General features: G+C 41.7%; 1 protein-coding gene and 1 long non-coding RNA gene across 6 annotated transcripts in view; one reads left to right on the top strand and one right to left on the bottom strand.

Annotated features, from left to right (window-relative positions):
- LOC137335788 (uncharacterized) overlaps positions 1-20,384 on the top strand; it is a 74,188-nt gene that overhangs the window by 40,538 nt on the left and 13,266 nt on the right. The gene's annotated exons all lie outside the window — the stretch shown is intronic.
- Positions 13,748-20,384, bottom strand: part of tacc1 (transforming, acidic coiled-coil containing protein 1) — a 145,282-nt gene continuing 138,645 nt past the window's right edge. For all 4 annotated transcript variants that reach the window (XM_068001195.1, XM_068001199.1, XM_068001196.1 and 1 more), the window contains 5 exons: positions 19,872-19,915; positions 18,603-18,763; positions 18,346-18,452; positions 16,695-16,815; positions 13,748-15,813 (listed from right to left, as the gene is read on the bottom strand). In XM_068001195.1, coding sequence (XP_067857296.1) covers positions 15,745-15,813; positions 16,695-16,815; positions 18,346-18,452; positions 18,603-18,763; positions 19,872-19,915 — 502 coding nt within the window. In that variant the 3' untranslated portion in view covers positions 13,748-15,744. The remainder of the gene's footprint in view (positions 15,814-16,694; positions 16,816-18,345; positions 18,453-18,602; positions 18,764-19,871; positions 19,916-20,384) is intronic.

Here is a 20,384-nt window from a genome sequence, read left to right as displayed (position 1 = left end):
ACCAGCATAGTATAATGTGATATGATTTGCTTTATTATTAATGCAGTGTGTAAACATTCTGCGGGCCTATTTTACTCCGCGTTTGTCTTTTAATGGATCAGGGACAGGGGAGGGGTTGTGTGGAGGGGTCCCAAATTTTCTTGGTGCTCAGAGCCCCAAGAATTCTTAAGCTGGCCCTCATAATGAGTCACGCTGAAAATGTTTTAAATCTCTTCACAGAGTAGAACGGCAACAGTGATGACACTTCAAAAGTGATTGATTGTCTGTAAAGTGCTTTGGGACATCCTGAGGACGTGAAAGATGCTAGATTATTGCTTGGTCTTTCTTCCTAGAGGTTTTTACATTTAGCATAAAATTGACTTTTCACTCCCCAATAACCATTGCTTGATTATTAAGGGGAAAATTGAAGATTTGAGATGGAGGAAGGTACACTGATGTTTCCTGCCAGCCTCCAAGTTGCTCTGGTTTACATGTTACCGAAGCTGGACACTAACTTAAGCCGAGCTAGTTGCTGAGTGTAATTTTTCAGCCCTGAGGACTGGTGGAGCTGAGAGCAGCTGTATTTAAGAAAGAGATAAAGTTAAAAAAATAAGCAGCAATCTAATGCACTAAACCTTCAATACAGTCAGTCACTAGTTCACAGGAAATGATTGATTCTGAACAATAATAGTTGGTACATTTTGAAGGTAAATTGCATGATCACAAACAACAGATTTAGAAATGAAAATTCACTTTATTTATTAGTCTGTAAGCAAAAGCATTATTCAATTTTTAAGCAAAATATTGTCATTTTTTTTAAGCTATGAAAAGGTACATAACTGTTGAAGAAACTATTGCCCTTCTTCAGTGCTCCTCTGGGAACACAATCAAACCTTCTATGAGGCGACACACTCCATTCTGTCTTTTTGGTTGAAATGAATGTTGAGGGAAGTGGAAATGGAGACTGAGGTCCACCTACTTGCTATAGGATACCAGGTTTTATTTTACAATATGCCCAAATTTGCCTTCACACAGATTCAAAGCAGATGTTTAAAGATGTTACCCCCTGTGTTCAAATTTACTGCCATAGAATTGTTGCTGGTAACTTGTTTGCACCAATTTACAAACAACCAGAGTTCATGTCTGTATTGTTTAGTGAAATGATTTGTATTAAGTATTGTCATTTATGCAATGCATTGGCAAAACATTGTTGTACATCCCTTTGTAGCACCTTCTATTCATGCAATATATGTTTGCAAAGTTTTGGAATTGTTACTGTTACAAATTGCAATGGATAATATTTCCAAACACTTGTTCTAATATTTTTGTGTACATTCATTGATGTTCCACTCAATGTTTGCAGAAAGATTGCAGTGAATATTAGGTAATTTGGTTTTTAAGGGGCTAGACAAATGGAGTTTTAAAAAAATGTTTTTAAACACTCTGTTTTGCACCTATACATATTCTTGTGAAGTAATATATGTGGCATAAAAGTTTTGATAGCTATAATCATGAGTTGATGGCAAGATAAGAAAACTGATTTCAAAGTCTACAAAATAACCATCGTACAAGAAAAGCACCTCGAATCAGTGTTGGGTTGTAGAAGATTGAAGTGGCGCTGTTGTCGTTACCTGTGCTAGCACTCCTGCCCTTCGCAGGTCCATTGCAGTCATCGGTGAAACAATAGTCCATATTTACTCCACCAGAGGCAAGTTGGGATTGGTCATAGAAAGTCTTATATGAACATGACTTAATCATGCTGTCTGCAAAAGAAGAATGTGCATGTGTGAATAATCTTAAAGAACAGACACAAATTGTCCCTTCAAACACAATAGCAAGTTAGAATGGCACAGCATGCCTCAATCTTGTCACAGTTTTAACTACTAACATGCCTATGTTTTTGAGTTGCCATTTTCAGTTTTCATTTGCTTGCCATTGCCTCCCTGGTAACCCAATTCCAGGGTAATTGTTCTTGAATTGTGTAGATGAGGCAAATCATTTACATCTAACATACATCAATCTCTTACAGTAGTTCTTTTATAAAAGAAGTCACAACACTTGAAATATGGGCTATAAATTGAACTCGTATCTTCGTAACCCTCCTCTCCATTTTCTGGTTGGATTTTGGAAAAAGTCATGAGTCACATTAGCTCTTAAACTGAGAGGCTGTGGAGCATGTTCAACTGAAATAACATACTTTATCTGCACAGACCTCATTTACTATGCACCCGGTTTCAGTGAAGCCCCATTTATGACACACTTTTCCTACAGTGGTCCCATTTACTATATACTTGGTTTCAATGAATCTCTATTTCTAACATACTTTATATACACTGGGTCTCATCTACTATCTACCTTGTTGCAATGAATCCCCACCAACAATGAGCACTTTGAACAAAAAGTACTCTTGGAATTTCCTTCTCCTTAAACTTTATTGTAGTGCGGGTGCTATGAATGTTGTACTGTTGCCTTTCACAAAGGACTAGCATTTATCAAAATCTAGTGATGTTGATGGAGAAGTTAGATGATTATCTTCGGAAGGAGGGTGTTAAATTAAAGCAGGAGTTTTTTGTTACATTTCCCTTTTTTATTCAATCTGCAGCTGAGGTTGAATGCATATTGGGCCTGTTAAGCAGCGCATTGCCGGTAAAATTTGAAATGCGATTTTAACACTGCTCTCCACGTGTCTTCAGAACCCGAGTTCTGCAGTTATAAATCTAGAGTCCAGTGCACAGTTTAAACTGTTGGACTTCCCTTTGGGAATAAATTGGCATAAAGAATGTCCGTCTGCAATCAAACAACATGATCTCAGAGGACAGAAGAAATATAATTGATGTTTGTGTATCCATGTCCTGCGTGTACAGACTGCAGTCTGTGTGGCCAGCGCGACTATATGTTTTGCAGGACTAATGCAAATGAAAGCACTTTAGTTTCCAGAAGTGTCAGCTTTTGTAAAACTGCTGCATTGCAAGACTTGTTTGATTTAGCTTCACGAGCAAAAAGGTATTCTTTGGCCAATTTCCGTGAACACATTTTAGGATAGGTCTGCTTCCCCCGTTGATGCGCATCTTCATTTCAATTCAGTAGTAACAATACAGAGGCAACAATTAAAAGATAACAACTGGCTATGTTACTTTCACTTGCAAAGTGATCTCAAAAAGTGCCAGCTCTGGCACATTGCAAGTCTGCTGAATCCCTTGATTGAATTACAGCTTCATAATTCATTCCTAACGATTTATTATTCTATGTTTATTGGTAAAGGTGCATATGTTGTTAGCCAAGCATCAGGGGTGGTTCTCAATTTCATTTCCATGCAGGCGGACTTGGAAGAAAATAGTACCCAAAAACAGAAGCTATGCTATTTTGAAAAATAGTCAAGGACAGTTTTCCTTTTGGTCCGTGTTGTACTCACTTGGTCCTATGATTGTGTAACAGCCATCTGCATACGGTGGGCAGGTCTGTGACCCCTGTTTATTACATTCCTCCTCATTCGATGCAACACAGGTGGAGCATTTCAAAGCCTCACAAGCTCACAACAAACCAAAGAAAGCAGATAATGCTGTGGAATAACTTGACTCAAATTCTTCACAAAAATGTCAGTCTCTGTTCTTAAATATAGATTTTTTATACACATTTCTTAAATATAGAATTTTTATATGCAGTGTTAGTTAGATCATAAACTCGTGCATCTGTGGGCTTTTTTTTTAAATGTACTGCTGTTGTTCCGCAGGAAGTGATTAGAAAGTTGTAGCTACATGAAGTGCACAAAGCAGAAGGATGAAACTTAGCACAGATGGGGAAGAATGATATAACAGCCGAGTATGAATGTTCAGATGCAGCGGTGGAAAAATTCAATAGGGGCTGTTTTTGGGTGCAGGTAGCGTGATGTGCTATTACCCTGCGCCCAATGGTCCCTGCGCAGGCAGGACGCAAGTTTCGGCCCACCCAAGGACTTACCTGCAATCAGCGTTCCATTCTCGGCCTTGCACATGGAATCAATGCAATTGGCATTTTCCACCGCCAGAGGGAGCTCAATCTCTTAAAGGGAGGATGTTTCTTAGAAATGTCTTAAAGGTAGCTGGTACCTGGTTATTTGCTGAAAATAACAGTCTATTGTCTGAACGGAGATCAGACATCGCGTAGGTAAAACACAGATGCAGGTCCCATCCCTATGTTTACACACTGATGACTAAAGGTCGCGCATTACTAAATCCCACATCCTCCAATCTGCACGCCAGACCTCACCAATCTGCCGATCTGAGTTTGTACCAGGCCTGCGAGAGTGCATCCACCAAGATTCTCTGCTGATGCAATAGAGACCTTGGTGCAAGAGGTGGACAGAAGGAGGGACATCCTATATCCGTAGTGGCGGGGTGGGGGGAGGGCAAGAGGCCCTCCAGACATATATCCAAAAGGCAGTGGGAGGCAGCGGGGGACAAAGTCAATGCCAGGCGCACAGCATCACGAACATGGATGCAGTGCAGGAAGAAGTTCAATGCTTTGACATGAATGGTCAAATTGAGTGAGGTCGACTGTCAAGTGGCGTCTCCTACCAACTGCACCTCGCACTACACCCCACATACCAACAAACTCCATCAGTACTCAACTCTTCCCATCAGTACTCAACTCTTCCAACCAGATGCTTCCTCTCACCCTTACACATTACCACAGTTTCAAGCCGCCCACCCACAACTCACAGGCCATACACACTGGCAGCTATTCAACCATGACAGGCACATCACCCAGACACACGTCCCGCTTTCTTGCAGGAGAAGGTGGCGCATATCAAGAGGCAGCAAGTGGCAGTGGCATTTAGCCCGTCGAGCCTGTTCCGCCATTCAATGAGATCATGGTGGACCTGTGACCGAACTCCATATACCCGCCTTAGCCCCATATCCCATAATACCCTTGGTTCACAGAAATCTATCCATCTCAGATCTAACTTTCACAAGTGAGCTCGCATCAACTGCTATCTGCAGAAGAGCGTTCCAAACGTCTCCCACCCTTTGCGTGTAGAAGCATTTCCGAACTTCACTCCTGCATGTCCTGGCTTTAAATGTTAGGCTATGTCCCTGTGTCCTAGTATTCAAGTGTAGCAGACCTCCAAAAATAGTTATAAATGTCTCGGCAGCCAGAAGCAATAATCCAGCCACAAACCTGTAAATCCTGCATGGTACCTTTAAATATTGCCGGTGGGGGTTCCTCCAGGCACCCTAAGACACGATCAGATGGTCGGGGTTAAGACTGAGTTGCATACTGATTGAAACCATTTTCTCCCTACTTTACATGATTCCAGCGTTCGTTATCTGCGCCTGTGCTAACTCCCGTACCAAGATGGCTTCCAGCGCACGTCATGCTGGAAACGTGCGTGTACGTCCAAGACACCATCTTGGATTTCGGAGAGGCCGTGTAGTGCTACATGGCCCAATTTAGCGACCAGCATTACTCGGAAATCTTGTTCCAACAATTCCCCTGCCCCCATGTTTTTCATGCAGTTGTGTGTAAAAGTTCAGTGGGAACCTTTGTCTCTTTTGAATTGTCCAAATCAACTCTTTTTTTCTCATATTGAAAACTATTTGGAAGCTCCTTCAGTGACTATGATAGTTAAACCATGTGTAATTGATCTATAGAGATCAGAAGATCATATTTTCAGCTGCTGGCCTGCCATCAATTAGTGATTTCAACTAGGATGGCAGTAGAGGCCACGACAATTGACTTTTGCACCTCCAGGCCAGAGAGAGGAACAACAGCCAGGTCCCAAATCATGACTTCTAGCCAACAATTGCTGCTAGAAAGTACGTGTGTGTAGAAGTTGAGTGGGGGGACAGGATTGGGCACAAAATAATTATGGATAAAGAAGGCCATTTGCCCATCATACTTCATCCACCCAGAAAGATCTCAAAGTCCCCCCCTTTCAGCATCCAGTTGTTTCTTCAGAGATTCCAGGATTTTTGTTTCCATTACTCTAACTATAAATCTATTCCATATGTTGATATGTAAAGAAGAATTTTCTAACATCATTCCTAAATTTACCTTTTGCTAGTTTGATTCCCGTCCCCCGCATCATAAAATAGCCCATCCTCACTCACTGTCCAGGTGGATGAATAGCTGTGCGTATTGAAGGGAAATCATTACCAATTGAGTCATAACCCTGCAGGTTGATTAGCTGATTGAAAGTAATGTAGTATTAATGGAGGAAGTAGCAATTTATGTGTAAAAATGGTCTATAATAATGGCCATTCGAAATAATTATTAAGATGCACTCTTTCTGGCTGTGGATTCCACCTGTGAGGGAAAATAAAGGTTTCATCTTGGTTTCCTGCTGTTGGATTTGGACCCTGTAAATATAATAGTCTCACCTGGCAGAAACTGTCCAATTAGTGTGTATCTGAACACTAACAATCAGTTTCAACTTCTCAAGCTGCTAATGAACTCCTTAACTACTTGTGAAGTGAGAATATTTGTGAATCCAGCTGCTTAAACACACCCTAAAGGTAAGGAAACAGCAATGCTAACAGGAAACGTTTGAACACCGTAGCTTTCTCCCGGTACATGTGCATTCTCCCGTAGGCAATGTGAGCAATCTTCAGCTGGTGTCTGCTGTCAATCTTCACCTCATGCCTGCTACCACAACATGGCTCTTCCCTGCCATGCCATAGCAGTCCATAGCTTCCTGCTGCTACGGCAGCCCTCAGCTGTCCCCACATGGCAACCTTCGGTGATTTCAGGCCTTAACAGTCTTCACTGATCTCGGGCATGGCAGTGCATTGAATTAAGTTATAACTGAGAAGTCATTTAGTTCAGTTCACTTTTGTGATGGAGAGTCATTTGTGGATTCATGTAATTCATAAATTCTAGATGTAACACTTTTACAAACAAAAAACTACTCTCCATATTAGGAATGACTGACTTCTTCATGAACTAACAGCTGAGGAGTCATTCATTCTTAAATGCAATGAATGGGGCATAAGGCTGCTGCGCTCTGTAATCACTGAGAGCTGCCATGGTGGGGGTCACGGAGGTCTCGTGTAGCATTTTTTGTAATTACTTTGGTGAGAAGACATCCAATAGCAGTTTATTTTTCTGATTTTCAAAATGACTGACCTGACGAATACTAAAGACACAAACCCACCTCCAAAAGAAGCCACTTGGAACGCTTAAATAGAACTTAGCGCCCCTCAGTGGCCCCGTATCTAATTTAAGTAAACATCGTTTTCACTCAAAGCCCATCATGGAATGGATCACTGGGGAATGATATGGTGTGGATCGCCAGGGCTTGACGTAGGAACAGGAGTAGGCCATTCAGCCCTTCGAACCTATTCTGCCATTCAATTACATCATGGTTGATCTGAACCTCAACCCCATTTACCCACCTTTGCTCCACATCGCTTGATGCCCTTACCTAACTTTAGTTTGATTTGCAGTGCTCTTACAGATTGACAAAATTGGGAATTTTAAGGGAATTGTTTATAAAACCAATCATAACTGATGTCACTTGTTCTGGATTTTATTTTTGCATAAATGTGCTTTGGATTTTGTAGATGCAAATTTCCTGCTGAGCAACCTCCGAAATCAGGAATGAAGATTCCCTCTGGCCATTGTACATTAGCGACATCATAAACTGAGTGGGAAGTATTCCTATGTTGACTGTTTCCGGTGAAATCATAAAACCTTTCCAAAGAATGGGTTTGTCATTTTTCCAGAACTAGTGATGAGAGGAAGTCTTGTTATGTTTGCTAACAAACATTGAACTGAGGAAGTCTACACCACCCCCCCTTCCCGATCAGCAAAAGTGCTTGTTTAAATAATGTAGGCACCAGAATTATGCTGTGGGATTTCAGTTTATGAATGCTGCATTGTCGTCTTTCGGATGAGACGTTAAACCGAGGCACCGTCTGCCCTCTCAGGCGGACGTAAAAGATCCCCCGGCACTATTTCGAAGAAGAAAAGGGGAGTATTCCTGGTGTCCTGGGCAATATTTATCCCTCAATCACCATCACTAAAACAGATTATCTGGTCATTATCACATTGCTGTTTGTGGGATCTTGCTGTGTGCAAATTGGCTGCCACATTTTCTGCATTACAACAGTGACTACACTTCAAAAGTACTTCATTGGCTGTGAAGCGCTTTGGGACATCCTGAGGTCGTGACAGGCACTATGTAATTGCAATTTTTAAATTTCTTTCCTATGGTATAAAAACAGCCATTGATTTCCGGATTTTGTTTGAACTGGTGATTATCTGTTATCATCCAGCCCAGCGCACAGAAATATCGACAGCAATCAGAATTCTTATGGATGAAATAGTCTCAACAATTAAAATCCGGCCACACCACACCTTATACAACTCACAGGAAGTTACTAGATTATTTACTGTCATAATTTCACTTTCATAATTCGAATTTGATTGCAGATATGCTTTTTCGCAGTATTTTGCTGCTCGTGTTAATGATACATAAGCCTGCTCACTGATTATTTCACACTTTTTTTGATGTAGGTTGTTGATTCCAAGAAGTACTCCTTTCAAAGAATTTCAAAATCCTGTTGGTTTCTGAAATTTAAAATACGTCGGAAGAGCAAAAATAACAATTATAAAATTACTTACATCCTTTAAAGTTTCTTCTGACACATTCAATATATTCAGTTAATACACACCTTTTTAAAAAAATTGTTAAGTTTAAATTAAAATGTGAGTTAATGTTCATTATTTCACATTCACAGAGCACTGCAAATTAGACCTTTTCTTCACTGCTTTTTCTTCCAGTTGAGTCCATGTACACAGTTCCCCACTGCAGCAATTCCAACAACTAAAACAGAAACGCAAGGTTCCAATAGGCTACAGCAAAGTATAGTGGGTATTGCTCATTGAAAAAAAGAATGATTTGTACTCACTTTGAATTGACAATAGAAGGATCACTCCTGTAAACAGGATGATCTTCATTATTGGGTTTCGTTTCTGGCACCGTTGGATGCTGGCAGTGAGACGAGAAGCAGTTATTTTGTATCAAGTGCTTATTATTAATCTATTTCAGTCTACGGTCAATCATTTGATGATGATACGCTTAAGGAACGCACTTAATGCTGAGCTGAACAATGGGGTATGACATTGAAGATACTGCAGTGTACATACCTTGCATTTATATAGCGCCTTTAACCTAGAAAAATGTCCCAAGGCGCTTCAGACATACAATCAAAATAAAAATGGGTGCGAAGCCAAAGGAAGAGATGTTAGGAGAAGTGACTAAAGGCATGGTCAAAGAGATGGGTTTTGAGAGAGAGTGGGGGGGAGAGAGAGGTGGAAAAGTTTAGGGAGGGAATTCCAGAGTGTGGGGACTATGTGGCTGATGGCACGAATGCCAATGGTGGGGGTGAAGGGAGGGGGTAGCACGAGGCCAGAGTCAGAGGAACGAAGAGTTCGGGTTGGGGGGGGGGATTGTAGAGCTCGAGGAGGTTACAGAGATAAGAAGAGGCAAGGCCTTTAATGGATTTAAACAAATGGTGAGAATTTTAAATATACCTTCCTTAACTCTACCTGCAGCCTGATTCATGTTCATTTCTTCGCCAACTGCTTCTCAAGTGTAAGAATGTGAGATTTCCTGGCAATTTGGGCCATTCCAATCTGATATTGTGTTGATATTGTCATAATTTTAAGAGTGTCACGATGTATAGTAATCATCGAAGGCAGATTTCTTGCTGCCTTGACGATGATACAAAATAAGTTGAGGTTTGCCTTATTCTTCAGTGATGTACAGGAATTTTTCCAGGGCTCATTACATTGAAACTTCCTCTTCTCTTACCTGAGTTCAGTCCGAATGCCTGGTGTATATTGAGAACTGATGGAAGACTCCAGACATTGGGGCATAAATTTGTCTTACGCAGTAGTGCAAAACAGGCGACAGTGAATCGGCCACCCCTTTTGCATTCCGTCCGATTTTCTTATCATATCCCAACCGAGTTGAAAACAAATTTATCTTATGTGTAATCTTTTCACATTTTGCATGGGTTGCAAAAAAAAAGCCCTTCTCCATTAATAACAGCCAAGCCTTCCCATGTGCTGAACATCGCCTTGTGCAAAATTTGTTTTTTCTTCATCATGGAGTCGAAAACCCATGGTACCCCACATGCACTGAGATGAGGTTTTCTAGGTCCCTCAATGGCAGTCAATTGAAGCTAACGGCCCTGATTTTCATCCTCATTTTCAGGTGGGCAGCGCCTATAAGGAGCTCATTTCACACTGGCTGCTCGCCAATTTAATGAAGTTGGCACAGACCCCACGCCGACTCCATTGGGCGGTCGCAGCACTTGCCCACTGCCCTTCTGGTCAATGCTTTTTACAAAAATCGACCCTAACTTGTCCAAGAACTGGCCAGCAGCCACTAAACCTCCAGCATGTCTGTTCTCATAATCATCAGGAATACCACAGAAAGCACCTTCACTTTCACCTGGCAGGAAATCATAGAATCATACAGCACAGAAGGAGGCCATTCGGTCCATCGTGCCTGTGCTGGCTCATTGAAAGAGGTATCCAATTCGTCCCATTCCCTTGATCTTTTCCCACAGCCCTGTAAATTTTTCTCCTTCAAGTATATATCCAGTTTCCTTTATTATTGAATCTGCTTCCACCACCCTTTCAGGCAGTGCATTGCATATCATAACAACTCGCTGCGTAAAGAAAATTCTCCTCATCTCCCCTCTGGTTCATTTGCCAATTATCTTAAATCTGTGTCTTCTGGTTACCAACCCTCCTGCCAGTGGAAATAGTTTCTCCCTGTTTACTCTATCAAAACCCTTCTTAATTTTGAACACTTTTGAAATTATTCCACTTTCACAATGTGATACACTTTAAAATAAAAATTGATGATAATTGCTGCTAAAGTGAAGCAATCGAAATTTATTCTTTAAAGCTGCAGGAGTTGGCATGTCAGGACAGGAATGAACTCTGAAGTCGATTCTGAATCCAAATTGGTCACATTTTAGTCAATTTGCATAATGCAGCTCAATTCACAAATTGTCTCTGCCCTTTCGCATAATTGTAGCAACAGATATTGCAGCAAATTACATATTATGCTGCCAATAAAAGAACAGCATTGTTCAGGAATCAGATTGTCAAACAGTATAGAAAAGCGAGCAGAGAATTTAAATTACTTTGGGACGCACACAGAAAATGCTTTCTTTCCCCTTCTTCTTCTGTCAGTTTGCTCCTCTGCCTGTTTCCTCTCGGAGGTGCTGATCCCTTCCTGGGGTTCAATTCCCACAGCCCCGGGTGACCACTGGCACTTTGTCCAGGTGGTCATCCCCTGCATGCAAGTTCAGTGAATGTTGGCAGGCCATCTGACTGTGAAGGAGGAAGTGCATTAGGAACAGGAGGAGGCCATTCAGCCTCTTGAGCCTGGTCCGCCATTTAATTAGATCATGGCAGATGTGCATCTTAACTCCATTTACCCACCTTTGATCCATACCTCTCGATACCCTTACCAAACAAAAATCTATCGATCTCAGTCTTGAAAGTTTCAATTGCCCCAGCATCCACAGCCTTTTGGAGGAGAGATCCAGATACCTTTTGTGTGAAAAAGTGCTTCCTAATTTTGCCCCTGAATGGCCTAGCTCTGATTTTAAGATTACGTCCACTTGTTCTTGATTCCCCACTGGAGGAAAAAGTTTCTCCGTATTTACTCTATCGAATCCTTTTAACATTGTGTACACCTCGATCAGATCAACGCTCAATCTTCTATACTCCAGGGAATACAAGCCTACTCTATGCAACCCTGTCCTCATAATTGAATCCTTGAAGCCCCGGCATCATTCTGGCGAATCTGCGCTGCATCCGCTCCAAGGCCGTGATTGTACTCACATCCTGTACCCATCTGACAGCCAACACCTGCCCGTTCAGCAGGAACAGGTGTGCAGCACCCTCCCTAACCTCGGATTGCTGAGCTCGCATAAATCAGCACAGACCAGAGATTAAACAATGGGGCCTTTCTGCTTTGTAGAGCTTAACTACTCCCTGTCTCAACCATCTCCGCCATCTGGGGGAACCCATAGCAAGTGCATCGACAAACACTTATTATTTGAGTGAGGACAGACCAGTGCTATTCACTTTAAAAGCAATGTCCTCTCCTGGAACTGTTCAGTTAGCAGTTCAGTAAATTTGCATTGAAATGATTTACTCAGATTGTAATTCCTTGGACCAGATCAAAGCATGCTGCAATGTATGGCAACAATTAGAGACCATTACATGCTTAGGTCAGTACAGAGCTGAGGGACTCAAATTACACTGTTGGCTCCGCATTGCCAACTGGGAAAAATGTATCTGCTCACCAGCCTCCAAATCCTGGTTACATTTATTGTCAGCAAAGGGCCACTGAGACAATCGGCTCCCTGTGTTGTATCTTCCACTTGAGGGTCTTGCCCTGGAGATATCTGCTGCACTTAAAATAGCAATATGTTACAACGTTGATTCTCATATTACTTGTTACAGGGAAGATAACTGAAATATCGTCACAAGCTGTAACCTTTACAAGTAAGAAGAAAAGCAAATGTTACAGTGTATTGACGACGTACATAATTCACTCAGTGCAAAGCTAATGTCAACTGGACGAGTCAAGGGATTAATCTCGTGGGCTTTCGATTACAAGTTGAGCAGGTTATTTGAACTCTGTGCAACTCTTTGGTGAAGCTACCATTAGTTGTGTACAGAATTGAGAGGATGCAAGAATCAGGAAAGACTGAGCAGGCTGAAGCTCTTTTCTCTGGATAAGATCTGATCGAGGTCCTTAAAATTATGAAGGGAGATGTGGAGAAACTGTTTCTACTTGTTGGTGAGTCCAGAACAACGAGATATATAAGATAACTACCATCAGATCAAATAAAGAATTGAGGAGGAATTTCTTTACGCCGAGAGTGATAAGAATGTGGAACTCACTGCCACATGGAGTGGTTGAAGCAGAGAGCATTGATGCATTTTAGGGGAGGCTTGATGCATCCATGAGGAAGAAGGAAAGAGAGGGAATTTGGGGGCAGGGTGTGAAGAGGTAATTAGAGCAGGAGGAGGCTTGTGCGAAGTATAAACACCAGCATCGAACAGTTGGGCCAAATGGGCTGTATCTGTCCCATAGATACAATGTAATTCCATGTAGATTTGGTACTGTCCCTTCAAAAAAGCCTTGCTGTGTTGGAGAGAGTTCAGAGAGCAACAAGAAGGATCTCAATCACCAATCCTTCAGCGAGGATGTCATCATGAACAGAGTAGCCTAGGCATTGATGCCATTCTACCTGACATCGCCAAAAAAAAGGCTTAAAAGCAATAAATCTGTTCCCAGCTACTCCACAATACAGATACAATGGTCGCGTTTTTTTTGTTGGCATTCATATCTTGCAGTTCAGATTAACCTCTCTGAAAAAGAGTCTGCACTCGCAACCTTAATCTTTATGATGGACATTGCTGTTTATTTCCAGCATTTCCTGTTGTCATTTCTAGAATTTGGAGTATTTCACCTGATCTTGTGATTGCTGCCACACAATTACTCCTACACTTCCTCTGGTCTCTACCCGTGTAGAGGAAGAGAAACAAAAATCATTTTTGTGTGGGTGCCCTGCTGAGATGAAAAGGGGAAAGTGTGCTCCTAACCTTTCTTTAGTTGATCGGCAACACACAATTCAAATGACATCAAGATGTCCTGTGTGATCACGCCAGGGATAAGAATTCACACCCTGAAGCATCCTTCCTTAACTTTGTAATGCAAAAGTAAGAATGCAAAACATGTAACTGATGAAAGTGAAACTCACCATCATTTTTATTCAGGCAATGACAATGGAAAAAATATATTAGTACATGGAATTAAAATTTTTATAATATCTTTTCAGATTTTTTTGTAGTTATAACTTTAAAAATCTTTATTGAACTATAACATATAAAAGACAAATATATCTGTATATAAAAATTATGCAGGTGAATGTTTTCAAAGTGAAAAGCAGCAGAATACGGCCAAGGCAAAACGAAACAAAATTAAAAGAAACAACAGAGCTGGTGCGAGTAATTCGGACAAGTCACAAGTGGAAACGACACAGGAAAATGACTTGTACTTGAGTCACCAATACCCTATTTGCACTGGTACTAACACGATATCAGATAGTTATTGATGCAGGCAGAACAAAAAATAAATCAAATCTTTCACTGAATTGCCGAGCGCAATCTGCAGGGATGATTCTGAAATCTAGTGTCATATAGTGACTTGTGCTGTTGTTGGAATAGACGGGGGGATAAAACACAAGCCTCTGGACCAAGAATTTGAGTATATGCACTGTCAGTCAGTTTCAGGGCTTAACATATTATGTAATTAATATTAAACATATTCAGTGTACAGAGATTTCTGTGCGTTCAAAATCCCATTATACTTTTGACGTTATGGCACCTGTGGAAATGTTCATGATTTGTGTGCGAAGTGAGGAAATTTTCCTTGCTTTAAAGAAGCCATTCAAGTGTCAGTGTGTAACAGCATTGTGTGCCAACATCTCAAATCTCAGGCCCAGGCTCTCAAAACCCCTGAGTATCAAAATGGTGAGAATCCTGAGAAAATTGAGTTTCTTCACTTAAACTCTGTTAGAAATAAGTTAAGATACTTTAGGGTGGGTCCACACGCCATCTTCAGCATCACTTTCCCCCTTCACAGCTACGCTAAAGATGGTGCTTGATCTGGATCGATGGCTCATCGAATTGATCTGCAGACCGGACTCTCTACCCCCTCAGCACCTGATGGTTTCAAGCCTGAATTGCAGAGCTCAGAATCCGGTCTTCTACAGCTCGGGTCCCAAAGGACTGGGGAGGAGAACCTTTTACTAATTTCTGCTCAATTGGATCCACTTTGAGGCTAAAGTTTGGTGTGGGTACGTAACGATCAAACAACCCCCCTCGAGCTCTGATCAGGTTTTGGAGGTGTCTGTGTGAATGGGGCCTCCAAACCCAAAGCGGTCTTTGGAGTGATCCACTCCCGAGTCCCATCGATGAGTGTGCATGCGCCCTCAGTATGTTGAAAAACAAAAGCAATGTTTACAGCCAGTACTTTTTAAATAATATATTCCACAAAATGTATTATCGATGCTGCTAAAACAAAAACATTATTGACGTGTTCATTGGCACTGTTTGGTGCCCCCATTTTAAATGGAAAGCTAGGAGGACACAGGTAACTCACTGGGTTTGGTGGCTCCGTTCAAACTGAACCTGTAGAAAGTTTGCCAGAATCAAGAACTCAAACTGAAACACAGCGTTGAACCGAGCAGGACTGTGGTCCTTGAGAATCGTGGCACCAAAAACATCATTTGAAGAAGTCAATACTCACTGTCTGGATTTATCATCAGTTGAAGCAAGTTGCAGAAAACATATTTGATGATAAAAGGCTAGTGTTATAATTACACACAAAGTACTGGATGGCACCTTTAAGCATTATATATTTAGTTGAGGATGTAAATACGATTGAGTGACGACAAAGATGAGGATGATATCTCTGCAAATCAAATTACATTGTCAGAGGAACTGGACGCCTACAGCCTTTGGGAATGTTTTGGCAATCTGTTTTGTTTGTGCAGTAAACATTGCATGAAGACGGATCCAGCAGCCACATATGCTTTGCAGACTATTGGGTTTTGCCTTTTTAAAGGGGTCAGATGCGTTGTATGTGGGTATTATTTCTAAGTAAGGCAGCGTGCTTGAGGAACGAAGGTCTGCAGAAAGCTTTATCGTGCACAGTGTCCAATATTGGGTTTGCAGGCTTCAATCAGTTTTCCCCAGTTTGGCAATCAGCTCGTCGCAAATCTTGGTCAGTTCTTCAATCTCTTGATTCTGTGATTTAAGAAACAAATTATGTTGGTAACCTGTTTGAAACTAGAATCATCAATACTTTGGGTTCCATTTTTTGTATTTAAAGAGCAAGTTTCACCATTAGTGCCCCAATTGTGCCATTCCCGAACTATCAAGTGAAAAATCAGCCAGAGTTTCCCAATCCTGGCTGTGATCCCTGCTGGAAGTTGGGTAAGAACAGAATCAGCTGTGATGGACCCCTGGGATAAACCGGCCACAAACATTCATTAATCCATGCCAATTTGGCAAGGTACCAGAAAACAATCCACAAAGGGACAATGATTTGCAGCTTTCAGGAGAGATGGGGTATGGGGAGAAAATGGCGGGGGGGGGCGGAAATAAAGAATTTTATGATGCTTTTCTCCCCATGAAATTTCCCGACAACACACATCCATCACAGCTATGAACATAGTCAATGAGAGAAGGGCACAAGAGCAGCCCAGCGTGACCTGCTCTCTGATTTCATTTCCCTTCCTAAGGAGCTCTATTTTCACATCATGGCTTGGCTGAGATAAAAGGGGTGATTTTAACCCCAAGAACGGGTGGGTTGGGGGCGAGTGGGAGTTGAAAATTGTTGTTTTTTTGCGTAACAACGGCAACCTGGCTTTATTTCCGGGTTTAATGTGAGCGCGTAAAAGTACAGGCTTCCCACTGGGAATGCAAAGTCCGAAAATTTTGCAGTTGCGACCCAAAACAACAACTATTGTGAACTCCCACCCGCCCCCAACCCACCCGTTCTTGGGGTTTAAAATCACTCCCAAAGTAACAATACTCATTGTTGTGAATAACTGGTACAAACCCACCCAACTGCTCTGTAACATAATGCAATGGAGCTCTGACCTCCAAATATCATTTGCTTTTACCTTCTGTTTAATTGTCCTTTCCATGGAATCCACTTTCATTTGTTCCTTCCGTAAACTAGCTTGCATGGCCGCTCCTTCTGCATTCGCTTTAGCACGAACTTGAGCAATCTCCTCGTTGGCCCTGCAATTGATCATGAGAGTTACTGAATGAACTTCCCTGGCAGCATGGCCTTGGTAAAACGATACCTCATGAGTGAAGAAAGGAAGAGTTCTCTACAGTCAGGCCTTGCTATTATGAACTCATGGGGACAGGTCATTAGTTCCTCTATACCTCCTCATATCATCTTTTTAGGTTTGAGCTCCTCAAAAAACCCATCCTTGACCCCTCTGTCCTCGCAAAGTACCGCCCCATCTCCAACCTCCCTTTCCTCTCAAGTATTCAACTCCCAAATCCATGCTCACCTCTCCTGCAACTCCCTATTTGAATCTCTCTGATCAGATTTCCGCCCCTCCCACAGCACTAACCAAAGTCACAAATTACATTCTCTGTGACCAAGACCATGATATACTATCCCTCCTCATCTTCTGCAGCCTTTGACACGGTTTATCAAACCATCCTCTTCCAAGCCCTCCATTATCCACATCTCACTAGTTTCCACTCTTAGCTATCTGATTGGAGCCAGAGCATTTCCAGCCCTAAAGTTATCTCCAGAGATCCCCAAGGATCTACCCTTGACCCACTTATCTATAAGCTGCCACTTGGTGACATCATCTGCAGACATGGCACCCGCTTCTACATGTACGTTGATAACATCCAGCTCTACCTCTCCATCACCTCTCTTGAATCCTCTGTACTGCCAGACTGCTTGTCCGACATCCAATTGTGAATTCGCTGAAATTTGCTCCAGCTAAACATTGGGAAGACAGAAGCTATTGTCTTTAGCCCCTGCCACAATCTCCTTACCCATTCTAATAACTCCATCCCCCTCTGTCTCAGGCTGAACCATACTGTTGGCAACTTCAGTGTCCCATTCAATCCTCAGCTAAGCTTCCGACCCCCATATCCTCTCCATCACAAAGACCGTCTACTTCCACCTCTAACATTGCCTGACTCTGCCCTACCTCAACCTATCTGCCACTGAATCTATCCATGACTTTGTTACCTCCAGAATCGATTATTCCATTGCTCTCCTGGCCGGCCTACGTAAACTTCAGCTGCTCTAAAACTCTGCTGCCCGTATCCTATCCCACTCGCCCATCCCACCTGTCCTCACTGTAACCTCCTCTAGCCCTACAACCCACCCCCCACCCCCCACCTCCCCACCCCCCTCCACCGAACTCACTCTCGTCTCTTGAGTATCGCCCCACGATTGAATGCTGTGCCTTTAGCTGCCTCAGCCCAATGCTCTGGAACTCCCTGCATAAACCTCAGCACCTGCCTCTCCTCTTTCAAGACCCTTCTTGCACCCCACCTCTTTGACCAAGATTTTGGTCACCCCTCCTGTCTTTTTTTTCACTTATGCATTTGGGTTGTTTTTCTACATTTAAGGGGCTATATAAATTCAAGTTGTTGTTCCAAGGCACTGCTCAGCCAGTCCTACAAACCAATGTTAATGTCTTAGTGTTGATCACAGAGATCTGAAGTTGTTGTGTACTCTGCACCAATAGTAATTTTCATGTTATATCATATAAGCAACCGACAGATACTCACTTGTCTAATTTTTCTTCAGCATGGAGTTTGAGAGCTTGGTATCTCTGCTCCTCTTGTTTGACCCTAGCCAAATAATCTTGGGCACATTTCTTCAATACTTCTTCATTCTTCAGGCACAAGACAGAAAACAAGTTTCTTTACTTTTTTCATGCAAGGGGCGAAAGGGACGGGTTTTTTGTAATATCCCCATCGAGAATTTCTTTTATATTTTTAACTAATGACACCCTTAAGAAAGACTAAACAAGAGTGATGTATACCTTTTTGAATCCTTCTAGTACCCCTTTCATGTTCTCATATCTCCTGAAGAGATCTGATAAGGACCTTTCCACTGAATTAAGATCTTCCAGGGCCTGGTCCTTTTCCGTAATCAGCTGTTGCATAGACGTCTGAGAAGCCATTTTATTCTTCTGTTCATCTTCTGTAAGCAAGAAAGGACAAATGGTCACACCAAGCACTCTGATTAACTTACACTTTTTGGGTAAAGACTTAAAATTCATTTGCATTTACTTTGGTATTCCTAGTGTATATCTCAGTGATATCTGTGTACAGCAATCTGGGCAGAATGTATGTCCACAATAGAACTGATTGACAACTGGATAAGTTAGGGGCAGAGGAGCCAAAAATATATTTGACTTGTGCCTCAAATAAATACAACAGTTGTATATTGTAAAAGGCTAATCTCTAATAGAAGTTATGACAGGTCCTGTATATATTGGTGTGATTCACATAATACATGTTAACAGTGCACACTTTTTGGTGAAGTTTAAAACAACGAAGTGAAGAATAAAAACAATAAACCAACTTGCATATCAGAATCACACACAGATTTCTGATTGTAGATCACCAGAAAAACCACACATCTCTGGTAAGAAAAGTGCCTTCATCTGATCAAACATGCTCAGTAAAAGAAGATTTAAAAAGCAGCAAGGATTTCTTTGGAGTCACGGAGAATTAAGTCTGAATCTTGGACCTAGAATGGGAGAAATCTGCCCTTTTTTCGTGATCAAAGGCTACGCTTCCACAGAAAATTTAAATCATCTCAGTGTGTGTTTTTCTTTATCTTATGGGAAAATCCTGGAACTCCCTTCCTAACAGCACTGTGGGAGAACCGTCACCACACGGACTGCAGCGGTTCAAGAAGGCGGCTCACCACCACCTTCTCAAGGGTAATTAGGGATGGGCAATAAATGCCGGCCTTGCCAGCGACGCCCACATCCCGTGAACGAATAAAAAAAAAAATCACAGATTGAAATTGTTATAAAACCACTCCTCTCCCCCTCCCCCACCAACAAAGTGATCAAAGGACCAACGTGGGTACCAGTACAGGTGATATGTTTTATCAGTGGTCAGCCAAGTTGCAAGAGATGGACATGGCCTATCACCATGGGCAATAATTGTCATTTGGTCCTTCTCATTAAGCCTGCATGCCTGCAGTGTTGCTCCACTCCCTTGACTGCAGAAGCATTAATATGGAGGGTTAGCAGCTCAATGTTGTTACAACTGAATCAAAGAAATGGAAAACATACCTATCATCTGTGCGATTGTTTTTTCATACTCTGCAACAATTTTTCTGCAAAATGGAACAAGTCATCAGTTAATTGATTTCATAATTAGAAAGCACCACTTACAATGTTGATCATGAATGCCCTTGGATATTTCTGTTGATCTTGGATGCACTGCTCATACTATTTTTTGCACAAAATGTGATGTTATTGCACGGTAATGTTCCTGAATGAATACACTTGCAATTTTAACGATTTGTTGAGTTATTTAATACAAATAATGCAAGGTGATAGGGAGAGAAAAACTCTCGTTCTTTTTCTATCCTGATGTATTGCATGCATGAAAGCAAATGCAAATCAATAATTGGAAAAACTTGGATTTTTATAATGCCTCATCACATTAAAATGGCTCAAGGAGCTTCTCAGAATGAATCACTCTTCAGTTGTAATAACCAATATGTCAGCAACAAATTCTTACAAAAATTGTGATAACACTGAGGAAGATCAAAAATAGTTTTTCACAAAAATAAGATCGTT

This window comes from Heptranchias perlo, chromosome 20 (genome assembly GCF_035084215.1).
Source record: "Heptranchias perlo isolate sHepPer1 chromosome 20, sHepPer1.hap1, whole genome shotgun sequence".
In the NCBI taxonomy this organism is placed as follows: domain Eukaryota; kingdom Metazoa; phylum Chordata; class Chondrichthyes; order Hexanchiformes; family Hexanchidae; genus Heptranchias; species Heptranchias perlo.
Note: the sequence above shows the minus strand (reverse complement) of the source record. Positions and strands in the feature narration are given on the sequence as shown.